At 42.0% G+C, this 21,832-nt stretch overlaps 1 protein-coding gene across 2 annotated transcripts in view; it reads right to left on the reverse strand.

Annotated features, from left to right (window-relative positions):
* Window positions 1-1,137: 1,137 nt before the first annotated feature.
* The window catches only part of mtmr14 (myotubularin related protein 14), a 38,982-nt gene continuing 18,287 nt past the window's right edge, over window positions 1,138-21,832 (reverse strand). The window contains exons 10-19 of one of the 2 annotated variants that reach the window (XM_046310023.1): window positions 21,516-21,582; window positions 19,674-19,759; window positions 17,531-17,607; window positions 15,885-15,921; window positions 15,431-15,501; window positions 14,918-14,976; window positions 12,740-12,878; window positions 8,121-8,300; window positions 5,846-6,010; window positions 1,138-4,654 (exon numbers count right to left, since the gene is read on the reverse strand). In XM_046310023.1, coding sequence (XP_046165979.1) covers window positions 4,474-4,654; window positions 5,846-6,010; window positions 8,121-8,300; window positions 12,740-12,878; window positions 14,918-14,976; window positions 15,431-15,501; window positions 15,885-15,921; window positions 17,531-17,607; window positions 19,674-19,759; window positions 21,516-21,582 — 1,062 coding nt within the window. In that variant the 3' untranslated portion in view covers window positions 1,138-4,473. The remainder of the gene's footprint in view (window positions 4,655-5,845; window positions 6,011-8,120; window positions 8,301-12,739; window positions 12,879-14,917; window positions 14,977-15,430; window positions 15,502-15,884; window positions 15,922-17,530; window positions 17,608-19,673; window positions 19,760-21,515; window positions 21,583-21,832) is intronic. The other variant, XM_046310024.1, reaches the window with a different exon arrangement.

Here is a 21,832-nt window from a genome sequence, read left to right on the forward strand (position 1 = left end):
AGAAAGCTTGAGCGTGCGTAACTATTCACCCCCCCCCCTGAAACAGGTTTCCCGTCAAGAAATTCCCTGTATTTAGCGCCATCAATTCTGACCAGTTTCCCAGTCCCTGCCGATGAAAAACATCCCCACAGCATGATGCTGCCACCACCATGCTTCATGTTCTCAGGGTGATGAGAGGTGTTGGGTTTGCGCCCAGACACAGCGTTTTTCTTGATTGCCAAAAAGCCAGAGTACCTTCTTCCATGTTTGAGGAGGCTCCCACATGCATTTTGGCAAACCAAATGTGTTTGCTTATTTTTTTCTTTAAGCAATGGCTTTTTTTCTGGCCACTCTTCTGTAAAGCCCAGCTCTGTGTAGTGTGGCTTAAAGTGGTCCTATGGACAGATACTCCAATCTCCGCTGTGGAGCTTTGCAGCTCCTTCGGGGTTATCTTTGGGCTCTTTGTTGCCTCTCTGCTTAATGCCCTCCTTGCCTGGTTTTGGTGGGCGGCCCCTTCTTGGTAGGTTTATTGTGGTGCCACATTCTTTAAACATTTTAATAATGTTTTTAAATGGTGCTCTGTGGGATGTACAAAGTTTCCAATATTTTTTTAGAACCCAACCCTGACCTGTTTGGAGAGCTCCTTGGTCTTCATGGTGCCCCTTGCTTAATGGTGCTGCAGGCCTTTCAGAACAGAAATATATATATATATAAATATAATCTCTCGTGTGGCACTTAAAAGTCCACCTGTGTGCAATCTAATGGTGAGAGTTCTGAAGGTAATTGGTTGCACCAGATCTTTTTTTAGGGGCTTCAAAGGGAAATAATACAAAAGCATGCACCACATTTCCATTTTGTAATTTTTAGAAAGTTATTAAGTTTCACTTCCCCATTTGACCATTTTGTGTATATCCATTACATGAAATCCAAATCCATTTAAAATTACAGGTTGTAATGTAACAAAATAGGAAAAATGACAATGGGGATGAATACATTTGCAAGGCACTGAATACATGTACCTTAAGAGTTTAATTCTGGAAATGGTAACTCCAAGCAATTTCTTCTGTGGTGCCCCAAATCCTAATGAGTTAATTGTTACCGGATTAATTTAATCAGGTAAAAAATGTATATAATAAGACCAATTATTCAGGGTAGAAATGATTGTACATACATTTTATTTGTTTTTCTTTATTCATAATAACCACCTGCATATCATTTCACCTTTCTCAATGTAGCCCATTCTCTCTCTGGCGAGAATTAAGAGCAATTTAAAACAAAAAACAAGATAAAATTACTTAAATGACTCAACTCGAAGATGTCTGTGTAAAGAGATTGACACGTCAATAAGGATGAGTGCAATGCAGCATTTCTGTAAAATCAAAAGAATAGTCATACTAAAATGGAAGGTTAATTTCAGAAACATGTATCCATGTACTGTATATTCCACTAGTTTCAATTAGTTGGGGGAAATTACATGCAAAAACATGGATGAGTTGAACAATCACGTGAGGTGCTTGCGTAATCCTAAAGGTAAATAATGTACCCAGTGAAAAGTGTGAACTGAAAGGAATGTATCAACTGCAAATTGTCTAGGGGCTCTGGGCCTTTTCCCTACAAACAGGGACCTAGGAATAGACCCAAGTGTCACCAATGTATCCTACCATCGACATGCCGGTTTTCAATCATTTCTCTGGTGTGGTAAATCATATCGAAGTTTGATAACAGGATGCGATGTAGTTCAAATGTTTTTGCTAAATCGTCTCTGAAATTCTTCCAGATGGGTTATGTTCAGGAAAGGTGAGGAGGGCCCAAAGTAGTTTCCTTTATTTGATTTCAAAGGATTGGACAAGTGAAAGAAAGTCACCAGGTAAGCTTCCAACAAAGTAGACTGTTGGAAGATCCAGTGAGACAGAATGTACAAATGAGTTAAAACCAGATGTCCCAATACTACATCAGTCTCCACACTGATTGACAAGCGAGAGTACTCTATAAAAAAAGGTAACTTCTCACACCGATATTCCTGAACCTTCACCCCATCTCCCCTTAAACCCAACTGATTGACAGAAAGATCTCACACAGACCTTGCAGAAACAATATTGTAGATTATGATCAATTGCCATTGACCATAGACAAACATTATTGAACAAAGACTGAAAAAATATAAATCATTTTGCATTCAAGTGATTGAAGGATTAAGCCATTAGCTTGCCTTTCAACTGACTAATGCTATGGTGCTTTAAAGTGTAGTAGCTAGCTCTTAGTTGTGGATTCTCACAAAGCATTTTAAAAAAACAACAAGCTCTTTAAATGTATAAGAAACAGAAATTACTTTGGAAAAAAAGGTTCAAAAAAATAAAGGGTGAATCTCTTCCACTGCTACCGCTGAAAAGGCACAAAAAAAGGTCCTGAGGTACAGTACAGCAGCCGTCAAAACCATTTGGCGTTGCAAACAAGCTAAACAAATCACAGTAAGTGTTGCCTCAAATGAATATCTTTCAATGCAATGGCGCCCTAACACTGCCATTTTCCTGCATAATCGCTACCTCCCCCGTGGTCGCGTTCCAGGCCCGACTACATTGCAGTCGTTCTGCATGCATCAACCAACTTAGCAGACGGCCATCAGATTGCTATATCAAATAATGCGGTTAGCTGTATGTTAAAAACCTATCCAGGCGTTGTGAGATCTGGAGGTAACTGCAATGTAGTTGGTCTGGAATGCAGCCAAAGTCTTGTCCACGTGATGTGAAAGGCCAATTGTTCAGTGGCAGTTAACTAATCCAAAGTAGGCCCCAAGTTCACTTGTTCATGCAGCAATCAAGCACTTAAGTCACAGAAAGAGATGTGTTCCAGGCTGCTTATTTTGCAGTCGCGCTGCTCACATCAACCAATGGTTCCGTGCCATGTCTTTCATATTGCTAGAGGAGATCATGCAGTAAGTCAATATGTTTAACACCTATCCATGTGTTGGGAGATCTGGCTACTGCAATGTAGTCAGCCTGGAACGAGGCCATAAACTTACGTACAGCAATAACAAAGACCGAAAGTGGTGTGGCTTGGAGACGTCATGTCACAAAACTGAGAGACAAAAGTTGAGATGAAGTGACTGACCGTATGAATAGCTGTCAGAAGTGGGCTCAAATATAAGCACCTTAAAAGACCTAACACAGCCCAGCAATGAGACTGACTTCTCCTGGCTTGCGATCTTAAGCACCAGTAATGATTGTGTAGCTTGATCCCAGACTGGTTCCCGCAACAACCATAGGAATCAGCAAGAGAGCACAAACAGATCTGGGACCGGTCTAATGGTGTGTATGTGCGGTTTAAATCAATTTAAAACATAGGAAAACCGTATAAAAATGTTTTGTATGGCGACAATGCTAAACTGATCTTTGCCTTCAAGTCTGCACATAAGTGACTTATCTGACCACAAGTTTAATTATTCAAGATAATTAACCAATTGTACAAAAAAAAAATCAGCTAAAGGTTTGCACTGATGGTGTTTTAGGATTCAACATATTACATTCTACAAAATAAAGCTACATCCAGCTTGAGACTTTTCTACACCGAATTAGGTTATAAAAAGAAACATCTGTTCTGTTGCCCTGACACACTTTACTAGTGCTGTTTGTATGTAAACCACAGTATCCACTACAATGATATGGTTTATGCTTCAGCTTGATTCAGCACTGAATAGCAGCTTTCATGAGTTCAGTCACTGAAGAAAAGAGAAGGGTGGTCTCCTCCATTTAGGACGATCAGCACGTTGAATCCCAAATAATTATTTTAAAAACAGAAAAGGAAGAACTCCACATAAAAAGGTGTCCATGTAAAAAGTCCTTTGTACTCTGACCACGTTCTTAGCACCAACCAAAGATAAATGACAAGTTGTTCTAAACCATGCTGCACATTTTTTTATACAATGGCCAGCTGTCCCTTTTTGATACTGTGGCTGGCATTGTTGTTATCACCCCCGAACCACTCCCTGAATTGACAAAAATGTGCAAAACAAAAAAAGGCAAAAGTCCAGAGAATAAGTTGGAAGGCATGAAAAAAAAAAAAAAAAAAAAATGGAAAGAGATTTTATTTATTTATCTGGGTTTGATAGATATCTATCTATAAAAATGCTTTTTTTAAAGACGCATCAGCACCTGGATAGAGTAGAGAAATTTGCACTTTTTATTTTATTAAAGTCCATACGAAACAGGATGTGGCTTTCCCCGACAAAATGAATGCTGATCGTGGATCGCAATTCAACCACAAGGTGTTACAGGACGGGGTTAAGTGGAAGGGAGGTGAAGGAGGGGGAGGGGACCATATTCACAAAGAGCCTAGGAGGGTAGATCTAGAATCAGGTCATGCCTGCCGATATGATTGTATTCATTTTGATCAAAGAGGAAAAACTGATCCTAGATCAGAACACCTACTCAGACGCTTTATGAATACGATAACTACGGGCCCAGATTTCACATTTGCGGTGGATGACCTAATCCTAGATCAGATGATGCTGTTGGTGCCCCGGAGGCCAACGCCGCGGGCAAACTGCTCCAGAAGGCCTGTGATGGCGCCGGAGGGGCTGGGCGCGCTGGACTTGAGCCCCACGGTGGAGCTGTAGGCTGCAAGGAACACCTCCCTCACCGCCTCCAGACGAACCTGACGCTCCGAGGGGGACGGGCACCTGGGAGAGAGAGTAAGGAGTGAAAGAGATGGGGGGGGAAAAAAACAAGTTAGAGGAGACAGGAGAGGGAAGACCAGATGAAAATAAATTTAAAAGGACAGGGAACTGGCGAGAGAAGAGGCTCCACCAATTAGTTATGAAAGAAGGACAGTGTACTTCTAATCTGAGCAATCCCAGACTGCACACTTCCTCCTCTATTCCTCCTCCTCTGTTCCCCCTCAAATCAAGAAAGATAGATAGTCGTCATTTGCCCATGCCGCCTTGTTCTCGGGACACACTCAATTTGGCAGCCAGATCAAAATGGAAATGGAAAGGTGTCCCCCCACTGGGAAGAGAGGCAGTCTGGAGAATAAAACAAAATGAATGATAAAGAAACTCAGTCTCTCGTTCCCCTCTTTCAGTTGTACTTAAACCTCCAGTTCGCAGGGGACAATGAATGATGAAGCAAATATTCCGTACCATAGTCTGACGCACCACCCCCCACCAAGATACAGTACACACGCGCAGACACAGAGCAACAGCTCAGGCCATCGTTGTGTATATACGAAGACTGCCTAAACAGTCTGCCGAACACTGTTGTGTCTCTGTGTCTACACTTGCACATACCAGGTACCCACACACACATCCTCCAGAACAGACTCTTTCTCTGCTTTGTCACTCAAACACACACCAACTCTATCCAACCCTGCAGGTGTGACACACACAACAGTGGACCAGCCCAACAGGAGGCCCCCACCCCCGCCCACTGAGCCCTGCCACCGCCTTCTCTTCCACAAAGGAATGGGGGAGAGAAAGGAGGTGAATAAATAAGGGAGAAAGGCGGAGAAGGAGGTAAAGAGAGAAAGATATTCCTGAGGGTTAGAGGTGTGCGTAGCAGGGGTTCGATTCTCGACCACTAAGCCGAAGGGTACTCGTACATTCCCCCTAGTGAATTTAAAAGGAATACACTGGTGTGGGCAATATGGTGATAACTCCCTCCAGCCATGCTTGCACCAATCCAATGCACGAGGGGGTGGGGGTGAACGAGTGCACACTTCCGGGAGAAAGGTCGAGAATCGGAATGCGATCAGTGTGTGCGTCCCAAATGGCACCCTATCCCCTACATAGCCTACAGCCTACCGAACCCCGGTCAAAAGTAGTGCACTACATAGGGGATTGTGTGCTATTTTGTGACGCAGCCCGTAGACTCACATGCGTCCGCTGGGCCCCTCGTCCTGGAAGCTAAAGGGGAGGGGGGAGTCGTTGGCGGCGGCGACCTGTCCATGGTCGTGGATGGAGCCGCAGCCCGACACGAGCTGCCAGCTGCCGTAGTCCATGGAGAGTGAGGAGCCGGATTGGGCGTACTCCGCCGCCAGCCTGGCCAGAGTAGAGAGGGAGATGCAGAGAGAGAAAGAGTGAAGAAAGAGAATGAGAGAGCAGGGAATGCAGCAAATACAGAGAGAGGAAAGTGAAAGAGCCAAAAGAGGGGGGCGCAAAAAAATAAGGAAATTCAATTGGGAGAAGTGAGAGACGAGAGAGAATCCAGCCGTGAGCTGTGAGGTCAGTGGGAGGGGGGGGGCTTCACGGCACGGTGTCGCGACCTCAGTGGAAAAAGTCAACGGTCAAGGTACAACACTCACGTCAATTCAACCCAGAACTAGAATAATACCCTCAGGGGGGGATTAACAAGGCAAGTCAACAAGCACAGTAACGTCATATGGATATTACACATACGGCATACCCCAATGTCAGTGGAATGACAATGAATTGAGTTTGAACCAACTACCAAAACACCCACGCACCTTCCATTGTCATGCAAATTGACCAAATGAACAAGGAGCTCCGGAGTAAGGAGCTGTACTAATAAACCAGTGAGACACACACAGGACTGTTACAGTGACTGTATTACCGCCACACCGGCGGTCATGTCCATCTTCATTCCCTTGTACTACTTAGCTGAAACACCTGAGAGAAGGAACCGATCACGTGACGGGTATTGGCTACGTCTGTGCGAGCCATGTGAGTGAGGTGCTTCAGAGCACATCAGCTGGCAGAAGGGAATTATAATTAGCCTATTCTATTCAGCAAAAAGGCATACAGATTTTTAGGGAGCATTACAGCCACACAAGAGGGATGCCCCTGGGAAATTCAAGGTCTGGTGAGAATATTATCAAGTGCTTGCCAAATTGTGAATGAGAGAATGATGAAGTGTGTGCAGCTTGAAACTTTTTTCAAATCATCATTAGAGTCCTATCATGTAGCCGTAGAATGTATAAAACATCAAAACATATAATCCAATGTTTGAGTCACAACTACAGTTGCATAAATAACTCTAAATTAAGCTAAGCGTGGGCGTGAACCCAGAGTCTCTGGTGGCACAGCTAGCACTGTGATGCAATGCCCTAGACCACTGCGCCACCCAGGACGCCCTCGACCGGCAGTTTTTTGCTCAACAATCACCGTCTGACAGAATATCATGGCCGCCACAGCCCTAGACACACATACACATATACAGAGAAGAGTATAATCAAGCTGTACTGTGAGACCAACCGTCTCACACATTCTACTGAGAACACAGCCTCACCAGTGTTTCACCAGGGGATGCGTGTGTTTGTGCTTGTGTTCTCTAACAAACCAAAATAAGCCGCCAACTTCAGCATGCCACCAACTTTTTTCTGCCTTTTCTTTATATCTGAAAGGTGTTGTCGGTATCAAAACACTAAACCTTTATTTCCTTCAACTGACCTCGTCATGATTGCTGTAAAGGTCTGCCTAGAGCTTGTAGCCGTAGTGCTGAGGCGGCATTGAACATGAACATTCTATTGTTGTACGACGTCAAACTTGTCCTTGTCAATCACAAAGCTTCACAGAAATGCTTTAATTTTGTGCACAAATTTGTTTACAACCCTGTTACTGAGCATTTCTTATTCGCCAAGATAATCCATCCACCTGACAGGTGTGGCATAAAAAAGAAGCCGATTGAAGCACATTGTGCTGGGGTCAATACAAGGCCACTCTAAAAAGGTGCAGTTGTCATCCAACACAATGCCACATTTTATTATTTTGAAAAATAAATGACCATAAAGTATGTCTGTAAAGGGTACGTGTGTCACCGCAGACAGTCACACACTTCGATGTTTTAATTTAACATGCAGTTATTCACCTTTCATGGCAGAATGGCAAACATGCAACACGGAGAGAAACAGAGATGCAGTATGGAGTCAATCCATTTACAAAGACAGAAAGAGGGGCAGACAAAAACGTGGCATCCCTCATCGTTGTGGTCGGAGCCCATGAACTGCAACCGGCTGTGCTTGAGGTTGGTCTAGCAAATAACGTCACCTGCAGCACATGTACGCAGAATCCCGGCCCCGCCGCTATTCTGCATCTCCCTTTCCCCATTAATTTCATACTATGCCCATCTGAATAAACAGAATATAAATCTTTCAAACAAAATCGGCGACTGACTTCTAAAGTGGAAGCTTACCTTCTCCCAGGCACAGACATAGGACTGCTGCCGGCGCGTGTGAAGCCCTGCTCCGATTGGTTGGAGGAGGAGGAGCTGGAAGACTTGGCCTCTTGGCTGAGGGGATGGGCCAGACGCTCATGCATGGGGTCGGGCCGGTTCCACAGCACCGCCTGGGGGGACGAGGTGTGTCCCTTCCTCCTGGGGAGGCCAGAATAAAGGAGGAGTTTGACAACCCTTATTTTAAGGCAGTTCTGTCCTTTGTGGCTCAGTTGGTAAGAACATGGAGCCAGAAACGCCAGAGACGAGGCATAGTGGACTTTATTGGGTTAAAGAGCAACTCCCTAAAAACCAACTTCTAATTTAGAAAAGAGGCTGTGGCATCGATATGAGTCAGAAACACGTATTCTACTATCAAATTGACTAGAAAAGTGTAAATAGGATAATTTGTCATAAAGTCGGTCTCATCCAAAACTGAGTTTTGCGAGACTTGTGTTTGTGACTGCATCACAAGGTAAATTAAGATTGGGTTTGTTTCAATCCACAGCTGGCAGCACAAAAGTAATCAATTCAGAGTGCAGCTGCACACAACCCTATGGGGCTAGTTCGAGACTATTGGTAAACAATATGTTACATTTCCAATAGCTTCAAATTTCACTCATGGGAATTGGCCTAGAAATGGATAGGGCTAAATTGAAACATTTCTTTGAACTATGAAAAGCATATGCAACAACCATGGTAGCAATTGAAAGGGAACAGTTTAGACATGATTTGAAAATGATTAGATGGTGGAGGACAACAGTTTCTGACAATACTTCATCCAAACATTACTGCTGATTTTATGTGCATTTACTGTACTTTGCCACTTTTGTTGATAAAGAAATCTGACAATACTCCAGATACATTCAGTAACATAAGAATATTATTGGAAAAATGTGGGGTAGGTAAAACACAAGACAAAGAAATTACAAGGGTTAGAGTGAGAGGACTAACTGGTGTCTCCCAATGACCACACACCTCTCCAAAACGTGCACAAGTTCCTAAGCTATTTCAATGCACTGTTATAGTCTTCAACTCTAAGGTGCTTTTTTGAGCTCTCCTGGCTGTTCCGTTAAAGAACTAGAACTGGCTTGGAACAGTCCTGCATCTCTGCCTTTACACAATTACCATTGTTGTTTACGCAATCCAGAAACAGTCCATTATTTTAAAAAAAAAATCGCAATATGGGTCAGGTGGCCATGATTTGAAAGCGTGTTCCATTGCCAACTAGCGAAATTAGCTAAATTATAAAATACGAACTTAGGTTTTCACAATACAATTCAGAGAAGCAGAAAGTAATTTGAGTGTACAAGGAATGGAGTCATGAGTGCATTTCAGATGCGTAGTTGTGGCAAAACAAAAAGAAGAAAAAAAAGAAATCACAATATGAACAAACAGGCTCATTCTGTTCAGGACAACGGAGTTACATGTCATATTGTAACTGTACATCAAACAGTCATCATGAACGTTGACGCTGTAGATTACATTCGTTTTAAGATACATAAATGTGAAGTGCACAATTTGGACATACAGGTGTTTGGCTTGCTTATGACATCAAAGTGGTAGTTATTATAATCCTCAATGTCTCATCTTTCAAAATACAGTACCAGTCAAAAAAGTAGACAAACCACGGAATGAGTAGGTTTCTTTATTTTTTTACTATTTTCTACATTCTAGAATAATAGTGAAGACATAACTATGAAATAACTCATATGGAATCATAACTCATATGGAATCAAAAAAACAAAACAAAAAGTCATTTTATGAGATTCTTCAAAGTGGCCACCCTTTGCTTCATGACAAATTTGCACACTCGTGGCATTCTCTCAACCAGCTTCGTGAGGTAGTCACCTGGAATGCATTTCAATTAAAACAGGTGTGCCTTCTTAAAAGTAAACTTGTGGAATTTCTTTCCTCCTTAATGTGTTAGAGCCAACCAGTTGTGTTGTGACATGGTAGGGTTGTATACAGAAGACAGCCCTATGTGGTAAAATACCAAGTCCATATTATGGCAGGAATAGCTCAAATAAGCAAAGAGAAACGACAGTTCATCATTACTTTAAGACTTGAAGGTCAGTCAATCGGAAAATGTCAAGAACATTGAACATTTCTTCAAGTGCAGTCACAAAAACCATCAAGCTTTATGATGACTGGCTCACATGAGGACAGACACAGGAAAGGAAGCCCCAGAGTTACCTCTGCTGCGGAGAATAAGTTCATTAGTGTGAACAGCCTCAGAAGACCGCATGAATTAGGCCTTCATGGTCAAATTGCTGCAAAGAAACCACTACTAAAGGAGACCAATAATAAGAGATTTGCTCGGTCCAAGAAACACGAGCAATGGACATTAGATTGGTGGAAATCTGTCCTTTGGTCGGATGAGTCCAAATTAGATTTTTGGTTCCGTGCGTCTTTGTGACGCCGAGTAGGTGAACGGAAGATCTCTGCATGTGTGGTTCCCACTGAAGCATGGAGGTGTGATGGTGCTTTGCTGATGACACAGTCAGTGATTTATGTAGAATTCAAGGCACACTTAAGCAGAATGTCAACCACAGCCTTCTGCAGCGATACGCCATCATCTCGTTTGTGCTTAGTGGGAATGTAATTTGTTTGTCAACAGGACAATCACCAAACACACCTCCAGGCTATATATTTGACCATGAAGGAGAGTGATGAGTGCCGCGTCAGATGACGTGGCTTCCACAATCAGCCAACCTTAAGCCAACAGATTATTTGGGATGAGTTGGACCACAGAGTGAAGGAAAAGCAGCCAACAAGTGCTCAGCATGTCAGAACTCATTCAAGACTGTTGGAAAAGTATTCCAGGTGAAGCTGGTTGAGAGAATGTCGAGAGTGCAAATCTGTCATCAAGGCAAAGGGTGGCTAATTTGAAGAAAACACATGAAATCATATAACCAAACAAAGTGTTATTTCACAGTTGATGTCTTTACTATTATTCTACAATGTAGAAAATAATAATAATTAAGAGAAACCCTTGAATGAGTAGGTGTCCAAACTTTTGACTGGTACTGTACATAGAGTCCTTTTACAGCATTTCCCTCACCAAAAATGCCCAATTAGTGGGAGGAATGGGGGCAACTTGTCACGCACGGGGTACGAATAGCTGTCAGTCAAAGCCCATACAGAGCTGTGAAGTAGAGACCCTGAGAGCTCTGACGTCATGTATAGCATGTTAGCTGCCATTTTCAAAAGGGAGTGTTAACTTCTTTGGGATAGGCGGCAGTATATTCACATCCGGATGAAAAGCATGTCCAAAGTAAACGGCCTGCTACTCTGGCTCAGAAGCCAGGATATGTATATTATTTGTAGATTTGGATAGAAGACACTGAAGTTTCTAAAAACTGTTTGAATGATGTCTGAGTATAACAGAACTTATTTGGCAGGCGAAACCCCGAGGACAAACCATCCAGTCACTTTTCAATTCATTGGGAATCTAGAATTCTAAGGCAGGGGCTTGCAGTTCCCATTGCTTCCACTGGATTTCATCAGTCTTTAGAAATTGGTTGAGGTTTTTCCTTTGTGTAATGAAGAAGTTCGGCCATCCAGAACGAGGGTAACTTGAAGTGTACTGTTAGAGGCGCGTGACCAGAAATGCTCACTACACTTTGTTATCATCCTGTATTGAACACCGTTTATCCTGTCTTCAATTTTATCTATTATTTACGTTAAAAAATACCTAAAGTTGTATTACAAAAGTAGTTTGAAATGTTTGGGCAATGCTATTATTTTGAGATATTTTGTAGTCACATTGCACAAGTTGGAACGCACAAAATAAATTTACATTTTGGATATATATATCGACAGAATTAATCGAACAAAAAGGATAATTTGTGATGTTTATGGGACATATTGGAGTGCCAACAGAACAAGCTCTTTGTTTACTATGGTGCTATCCTCAGATAATAGCATCGTTTGCTTTCGCCGTAAAGCATTAATGAAATCTGACACATTGGCTGGATTCACAACAAGTGTAGCTTTAATTTGGTATATTGAATGTGTGATTTCATCAAAGTTTAATTTTTATAGTAATTTATTTGAATTTGGCGCTCTGCATTTTCACTGGATGTGGCTACTGTCCCACATATCCCAGAGAGGTTAAGGGATACAAACAACTACACATTGTAGAAATGTCAAATACAAATATTGAAAGCAGTTCATGTGAAAACTAAAAAGGTTTGCAACATGAAAAATGTCAAATTTACATTATGTAATTTATTGACGGTCCCTAACTAGCCCCAGAGATAGGCTGTCCAAAGTCAAACCAATTTAGCCCTGGTCGCACACCAGCTGGCTGAAGCTATTAGCTAAATCATTTGGCTAACTCTTCCCACCTGCGAACACACACACAAGAGACGCATCAAACCACACTCTGAAACCAACTCACGTTTGAATTCAGTAATGGCTGCTAGCATATCTTAATGAACCAATTTAAAATGAGGCCAAATCAGGAAGTTCCGTCACCCTTTAAAGGAATACTCATCCATGTGCCATCCCTGATACATATGGGGGTATATTCAAAAGTGAAAGGAAATGTTTTGGCTGGGGTTACACTGACTTCCAGAGAAACGGTGAGGACTCACCAGCTGGAGGCTCCCAGAGGCTGGCCGGAGAACAGGTCCACTGCCTCATTGGTGAGGCTGGAGGCGCCGCCCGCGTCCTCCGTAATCAGAGAGAAGTCACTGCTCAAACTGGTCACGCTGCCCCTGGCCTCCCTGGACTCTGCACCAATCACACGGGAGACATTGGTTAGCGGACAGGCCCTCGGACCAATTACAGAGGAGATATTTGAGGACAATTATAGGGCACAGATTCATTAAAGATACACTTTGGAAGCCTACGGTTAGTTTATATGCATGTATAATACTAATTATTATTATTTATTAAACTTCTATAGCTCTTCTATTACAAAAATAATCTCAAACCACTTGAAAAAGGAAAATAAACAAGAATCAAATTAAAAATAGCTGTATAAAAGAGCATGTCTGGATTTTCTGCCCGAGTTGAAAGTTTTGAATGTTTTAAGCCTTCAGATGTTGTGACAGTCATGAGGGAACATTATTGCTTTTGCAGAGGGAAGTGTTCAGTGACACAGATGCTACACTACAGGAATGTTCTGCTAGCACAGACTGGAATATGTTCCGGGATTCATACATGGCATTGAGGAGTATACCACTTCAGTCACCGGCCTTATCAATAAGTGCATCGTTGATGTCGTCCCCACAGTGACAGTATGTACATATCCCAACCAGAAGCTATGGATAACAGGCAACAGCCACACCGAGCTAAAGGCTAGAGCTGACGCTTCAAGGAGCGGGACACTAATCCGGATGCTTGTAAGAAATCCCGCTGTCCTCAGACAAACACTCAAACAGGCAAAGCGTCAACACACCGGCTCTACTAATCCTACTACACCGGCTCTGACGCTCGTCGGATGTGGCAGGGCTTGCAAACTATTATGGACAACAATGGGAAACCCAGCCAAAAGCTGCACAGTGATGCGAGCCTACCAGACAGGCTAAATAACTTTTATGCTTGCTTAGAGAGGTGACCGGGACAACAACCTCTCCCTCAATGTGATCCAAGAAAAAGGAGACGATCGTGGATTACTAAGAAAGGAGGACCGAACACGACCCCATTCACATCAACGGGGATGTAATGGAGCAGGTCGAGAGCTTCAAGTTCCTTGGTGTCCACATCACCAACAAACTATCATGGTCCAAATACACAAAGACAGTGGTGAAGAGGGCATGACAACACCTTTTCCCCCTCAGGAGACTAAAGATTTAGCATGGGTTCCCAGATCCTCAAAAAGTTCTACAGCTGCACCATCGAGAGCATCCTGACCAGTTGCATCACCGCCTGGTATGGCACCTGCTCGGCATCCGACCGTAAGGAGCTACAGAGGGTAGTGCTTAGGGCCCAGTACGTCACTGGGGCCAAGCTTCCTGCCTTCCGGTCACCCAAGTCATAGACTTTTCCCTCTGCTACCGCATGGCAAGCGTTACCGGAGCGCCAAGTCTAGGTCCAAAAGGCTCCTTAATTAACACCCGGACTATTCACATTGACGACCCCCCCCCCCTTTGTTTTTACACTGCTGCTACTCACCGTTTATTATCTATGCATAGTCACTTTACCACTGTACAAATTACCTTGACTAACCTATAACCACGAACAATGACTCGGTACCCCCTGCCTAGTTATTTATTGAGTCACTGGTTTTATTTTTTACTTTAGTTTATTTAGCAAATATTTCCGAAACTCTTTCTTGAACTGCATTGTTGGTTAAGGGCTTGTAAAGCAAGAATTTCACCGTAGGGTCTACCTACACCTGTTGTATTCGCCGCATGTCCTTAGCTTGTGCAAATAGCCTATAATAAGCCTTTTGCCAGATACAGTTTATAGACAATATCCATTTAGGCTTATGCATTCATAGCTTTGTGCATCATGTTGAGGGGACAAGACATAAAAGCGCATCACGCTACATCAGAAGTGTAGTGCACAGTGGGAATTCATAGAAAAGGGCATATGCCGCTATTTGCATCTTTTCAAAAGTTTCTTCATAACATATCATGTATCACATTCATTTACATGACATGCCTACATCAGAACTGTAGTGCACAGCAGGAACTCTTACAGGGTTCTTAAAAAATAAAAACATGTCTTAACATACCACCACTGTACTCAATGTATGAAATACACCTCTATCCTCATGTAACATGTACTTAATAATGAACTATGTCTCCAGGGAAGCAACTTACTCAACTTGCAGAGGTCGTCCACTGTGAAATCAGTGTCTTTGAATTGAGAGTTTTTCCTCCTGTGGAAGAGAAAAAAAAGGATGATGAAATAATACACAGAGAGGAAGAAGAGAGCAAGAGAGAGACTGACACTGCTCAAAAAGAAGGAAACAGAAAGACATCAAAGAATATAGAAATGTGAAGGGGGAAAAAAAACACTGTTTGGTCACAGTTGGTTTTCGACGATGAAAGAACAGTGTTATTGCCCTGAGTGGGCAATAACACTGAAACAAGTGTTGAAACAAACAGTTTCAACAAACAGTTGAAACAAAAAACAAAAAGAAGAGTAGCTTAAGGGTATAGTAAGGCCTATTCCCTCTATTCCCTGTATAGTCCACTACTTTAGACCAGGGCTCTGGTCAAAAGTGGTGCACTATATATTGGGAATAGGGTGCCATTTTGAGGGCGGACAATATTTTATAGAAGTGCTTTTACATTTCAAATATCTCCGTTGATTCATGACATTTCACTCACCTCTGTTTCTTCTTGGCAGAGAACTTCTCTGAGACAATGTGCTTCAAAAAATTGAAGCAAAAAAAGAAAATCTGCCGGGAGGAATGAAAGATGAAGTTACGTCTTACAGGTGTAAAAACAAAAATGAGGAAATTAAATGCATGACAAAATGCTGCCCCCTAGTTTTCAAAAACACCCCAAACAACTCATTTAAGTTGAAAATTGGATATCAGTTTCAGAAATCAGATAACATTTTACTCTCAACTTCACAAGCCATTATATCTACATTGGCAGAGTCAATTCCTAAAAAAAACAAATTCAAGAAGACGGCAACAGTGTTATAACTGTTTGAGGGCAATAACCATATTAACTGAATAGGAAAGTAATAACTAATGTTTTAATATTCCACACACACACCGACAGAGCGAGAGAGGGGGAAGGCATGGCATTGATATTGTGTTAGAATGCAACTGACCTCCTCTCCTTTGGTGAGGCGATCAGGCAGCATATGACTGTAGAAGCAACAAACGAGTATGATCACCAAATCCATTAAACAATTCAAAGAACACTATTACATATGATGATTAGCTACCAACACCAACCAACATATTTAATTGTCCAATGCATCCTTTTTTCTCAATAACAAAACATTTTTGGGTAGCAATCAAGTACCTTACATTGATAGTTTCCAATTAAAATAGTTTTTTTTTATTAATTTTTTTATTAAAAGCTTCCCAGCAATTTCTCAAGCAAGAATTTTGGTAGGACTGTGTGAGAGTGGTCTGAGTGGGGAGGAGAAAACTGAAAATTAACTGAAAATTAACTATTGGCAGAGGTTGGGAATTCTTTCTTATTGGTCTATTAAACCTGGTGATGTCATCAGGCAGGCCAAAACTCCAAACCACCAAAACAGGCTGAAATTTCAGGCAGCCTTTTCAAACAGCTCTTAAACTAAAAAGGGCATTATCAAAATGTTACAGTCTTCCAACCTCATCGTGTGGAAATAAATAAATAAATATATATATATAACACACAGGTCAATCACATCTGACTGCACTGAGCCTTTAATACTTTCTCAATGTCTGTTCCTTTCTATTCAGCATACAGTTCTCCATGCACCTGGTGTTTACCTCGTACAATGGTTACAATGTAAGTTTTACTTTCCAATTTATATACTTGTTGAATCAAACAGTCCAAAAGAGCAAAGTCTAGAAGAATGTAAAAGCACAAATAGGGGACCGTTTAGAACATGTCATTTACACAAAAAAAGTACATCAATAACCAACTGACCAGTTGTCACTAATTTTCTCTTATCTCCAGCTTAGAACCTGAAATGACTATTATTATTGCTTTTACATTTAAAGGGAAAACAACAACAACAAAAAACTCTCAATGCGAGTTTAAGCCATAATGAAAGATTACACAAATCCATACATACCGCTGCATCATAACACTGATAGCTGGTAAAAAAAGACCAATTAATACAGATATTATTAAAGGGGAGAGGTTTGGTGTATGTGTGTGTGTGTGTGTGTGTGAGACACCAAGTTTATCCCTCTTCCCTGGTCGCAGTCTCAGAAGTTTGTCCTGGAATAATTATTCTAGAGCCATCTCCGGGGCATGGATTATTTTTGTTAATATTTTTTTTACTCCGTTTGACGAGTTAAACTTTGGAGAGATGCACAGCGGTAATTATGAAGGAAAGCCTTGAGAGAGCGGGGAAGAGAGAGAGAGAGAAAAAGAGGGCTCCATCTCAATTCGTCTTTCGGAGATTCCTTGCATCCTATGTCCTCACCTTCTCAACTACCGTATATTGGAGGAGAAGGTCCAAAGTCCCTTCTCGCTGAATTTCTTCTCCAATGTGTTGAGAAGGTCAAGGAGAGAGAAGGCGAGAAATCAAGGAAAGATGAATTGAGACAGGGTACTTAACTTGGCACGCTCTACCCTCTCCTCAGAGTCGTCCTTCCTATAAAGCTCTTTCCTCAATTATGCATCTCAAACACATCTGGGTCTGGTCACGTTTCGGTCTTCCCCTCCCCACTCAGACAGTCCTCGATTGCTGTTGTGAACGCACCCCTCAGTATTACTAAGGAGTAATGGGGGTGTTGTGAGAATCCTTACCCAAAGAGGAACCAGTCGTAGGCGATTGTCAGATAGAGGATTTCAGTAGGCTCCAGGCTGGCGTGGACAGCACCATCCTATTAAAAAAATACATTAAAAGATTTAACATGTCTTTAAAAAAAACTCCACGCAAATTAGCCACGAAAGGCGACACATAAATGTGATACTTCTGTTTTTTTACTAAAAAAACAAAAAAAGTATTCAGACCGTTTACTCAGTACTTTGTTGAAGCACCTTTGATAGCGATTACAGCCTCGAGTCTTCTTGGGTATGACGCTACAAGCTTGGCACACCTGTATTTGGGGAGTTTCTCAAATTCTTCTCTGCAGATCCTCTCAAACTCTGTCAGGATGGACGGGAAGTGTTGCTGCAGAGAAATTGAAGGTCCCTCCAGAGATGTTTTAAATCGGGTTCAAGTCTGGACTCTAGCTGGGCCACACAAGAACATTGAGACTTGTCCCAAAGCCACTCCTGCATCGTCTTGGCAGTGTGCTTAGGGCCGTCCTGTTAGAAGGTGAATGTCATCCCCTAGTCCCTGCTGCTGAAAAACATCCCCACAGCATTTTGCTGCCTCTACCATCCTTCACCACCTGGCACTCAGGCCAAAGAGTTCAATCTTGGTTTCATCAGACCAGAGAATCTGGTTTCTCATGGTAGGAGTCTTAAGGTGCTTTCTAGCAAACTACAAGTGGGCTGTCATGTGCCTTTTACTGAGGTGTGGCTTCCGTCTGGACACTACCATAAAGGCCTGATTGGTGGAGTGCTGCAGAGATTGTTGTCCTTCTGGAAGGTTCTCCCATCCACACAGATTAACTCTGGAGCTCTGTCAGAGTGACCATCGGGTTCTTGGTCACCTCCCTGTCCAAGGCCCTTCTCCCCCAATGGCGTAGTTTGGCCAGGCGGCCAGCCCTAGGAAGAGTCTTGGTGGTTCTAAACTTTTTCCATTTAAGAATGATGGAGGCCACTGTGTTCTTGGGGATTATCAATGCTGCAGACATTTTTTGGTACCCTTCCCCAGATCTGTGCCGACACAATAGTGTCTCGGAGCTCTACGAACAATTCCATCGACCTCATAGCTTGTTTTTTTCTCTGTCAACTGTGGGACCTTATATAGACAGGTGTGTCTCTTTCCAAATCATGTCCAATCAATTTAAATTTACCACAGGTGGCCTCCAATCAAGTTGCAGAAACATCAAGGATGACCAATGGAAACAGGATGCACCTGAGCTAAATTTTGTGGCTCATAGCAAAGGGTCTGAATACTTATGTAAAAAAAGTGTTAATTTTCTGATAAATTAGGCAAAAAAAATCCTCCACCTGGCACAGCCAGAAGAGGTCTAACCACCCCTCATAGCCTGGTTCTTCTAGGTTTCTTCTTAGGTTCTGGCCTTTCTAGGGAGTTTTTCCTAGCCACTGTGCTTCTACACCCGCATTGCTTGCTGTATGGGGTTTTAGGCTGGGTTTCTGTCCAGCACTTTGTGACATCAGCTGATGTAAGAAGGGCTTTATGAATCAATTTGATAGATTTTTAATCTATTTTTACTTTGTCATTATTGGGTATTGTGTGTAGATGGATCAAAAAAAATCTATCTACTTTAGAATAAGGCAGTAGCTTAAAATTAGGAAAAAGTCAGCGGATCTGAATATTTTCCCAATGCACTGTACCTACCAGCTCTCTAAAAAGTCAGGCCAACAATACTTTCCTATGGATATTTCGTAAAAAAATTAAGTGGCTGAAGGACAAACCACAGATAACAGGTAGAGTGACTTTTTCAAATCCTCCTACATCAGAAAGAGTAGATTCTGGAAGTTTGTAAAACCCTTACCATTGCCAAATAACTTTCAATTAAAGTGATTAGCTCTATTTCAACTGGCTTTTCTAGTGTTATGCAGTGGGACTTGAATCTTAATTCGACGTGCGTGTTAAGACAAATGGAGGGGCATCGGAGGTGAAAGCAGATTAATTCATTGTGGAATTCCAGAAAAATGTATTTAGAAGTACCTTTTGAATTGAATTATAAAACGGATATCTGAGTGGCGGTGGTGTGTGTGTGTGTGTGTGTGTGTGTGTGTGTGTGGGGGGGGGGGGGCAGAGTGATAAAAGTGGGATAGGAAGGAAAGAAATGAGAGCAAGAACACTTACTGCCCACAGTGAGAGCCGCAGGAGGGACACGAAAAGAGGCGTCCGGTCCCAACCAGATATGCAGTGAACCAGGAGACCGCTCTCATCTACAGGGCAAATCAAATCACATCACTGATTAATCAGGCTGTCATACACAATTAGTTGGCATACACAGCCTGAAACATTAGTGCATAATCAGTAAATGTTTCTTACAAGTCAGAATGTTGATTAAAATTACATTTGAATTTACTCTACTGATTGTCTGTGTGGTTGGTCTTTCAGCAGCTTGAAATTTGATTAAAAAAATCTCCACAGGAAAGTATTGTTGACCTGACTTTTTAGAGATAGTAGGTTTGCCACTGCTGATTGCGAGGCAACGTTCCCTCTGTGATTCTGGTGGCTCGGCTATTGCTTACATATTGTGCAAGTGTTTGCATCGCGTGTGTCAGTAGACTGAAAATACACACCAGAAATACATCCCAACAAAACCATATACACCACCGTTCCATAGTTAGCTTTTATTTTAAAAAAACAAGGAAATGTCTATTTTTTCCCCCATTAAAAAATGTTGTAAATGACTACTGTAACTGGAAACGGCAGACTGTTTATGGAATATCTACATAGGCGTATAGAGGCTCATTATCAGCAACCATCAGTCCTGTGTTCCAATGGCACATTGTGTTAGCTAATCCAAGTTTATTATTTTAAAAGGTTAATTGATCATTAGAAAACCCTTTTGCAATTTTGTTAGCACAGCTGAAAACTGTTGTTCTGATTAAAAAAGCAATTAAACTGGCATTCTTTAGACTAGTTGAGTATCTGGAGCATCAGCCTTTGTGGGTTCGATTACAGGCTCAAAATGGCCAGAAACAAAGCACTTTCTTCTGAAACTAGTCAGTCTATTCTTGTTCTGAGAAATTAAGGTTATTCCATGCGAGAAATTGCCAAGAAACTGAAGATCTCGTAGAACACCATGTACTACCCCCTTCACAAAACAGTGCAAACTGGCTCTAACCAGAATATAAAGAGGAGTGGGAGGCCCTGGTGCACAACTGAGCAAGAGGACAAGTGCATTAGAGTGCTTAGTTTGATAACCAGACGCCTCAGAAGTCATCAACTGGCAGCTTCATGAAATCGTACCCGCAAAACACCAGCCTCAAAATCAACAGTGAAGAGGTGACTCCGGGATGCTGGCCTTCTGGGCCATTGGAACACAGGAGTGATGGTTGCTGAAAATATACCTCTGTAAGCCTATGTTGATATTCCATTTTAAAAAATCTGCCATTTCCAGCTACAATTGTAATTTACAACATTAACAATGTCTACAGTGTATTTCTGATCAATTTGATGGTATTTTAAAATATAAAAAAATAAAAACCTTTTCTTTCAAAAAAAAAATGCATTTCTAAGTGACCCCTAACTTTTGAACAGTAGTGTACCCACCGGCTCCCTTAAAACAATACTTTCCTGTGGATATTTTGTCCCAAATTGCGAGCGGCTGGAATACAGACCGCACAGACAACCAGCAGAGGAAGGCTGTATACAGCAATTAATTGTGTATTACAGCCTGATTAAATCAGACAACCAAATAACAAACACTTGAGAAACAAAGGATTGAACCAGGTTTTTAATAGCGACTAGTAGGTGATGAGGATTTAAACAGCACAATGGCAACATCAGCCTTTGGTCTTCTTCGACTTTGCAGGCCTTCATCTCAGGGACACTCACTAGATGACCATATGAGATATGATATGACTTACCCACTCTTTACACCATGTTCATTTTACTCTCTGACAGAAAGAAGAAATTGGTCACAGCCCCCAAGGAGCTTTAACCAACACGCAGGCACACGCACACACTGACCGTCGCTGTTGATGATGTGAAGCAGCAGCTTCAGGTAGTTTTGGGTCTGATGGACCAGGTCCCAAGACTGAAACACAAGGACAGAGAAGAACACATGAGGACTTTCAGCACGTTTTCACCAGGGGCGCATCCAGCACGTCACTAATGTTCAGATAGAAATATGCTATGTAGAACAAACATGCCTCTCTGACATTTGGAATAAGGATTAATGAAATTTCTATCTGCAACGTTTGCCAAGTGAATGTGGCCCTGGTGTGGCGACTACATCTCTTATTACCTCAAATATGCATTAAAACAAACTCTTACAGCAGCGGTTT

This window comes from Oncorhynchus gorbuscha, linkage group LG18, assembly GCF_021184085.1.
Source record: "Oncorhynchus gorbuscha isolate QuinsamMale2020 ecotype Even-year linkage group LG18, OgorEven_v1.0, whole genome shotgun sequence".
NCBI lineage: Eukaryota > Metazoa > Chordata > Actinopteri > Salmoniformes > Salmonidae > Oncorhynchus > Oncorhynchus gorbuscha.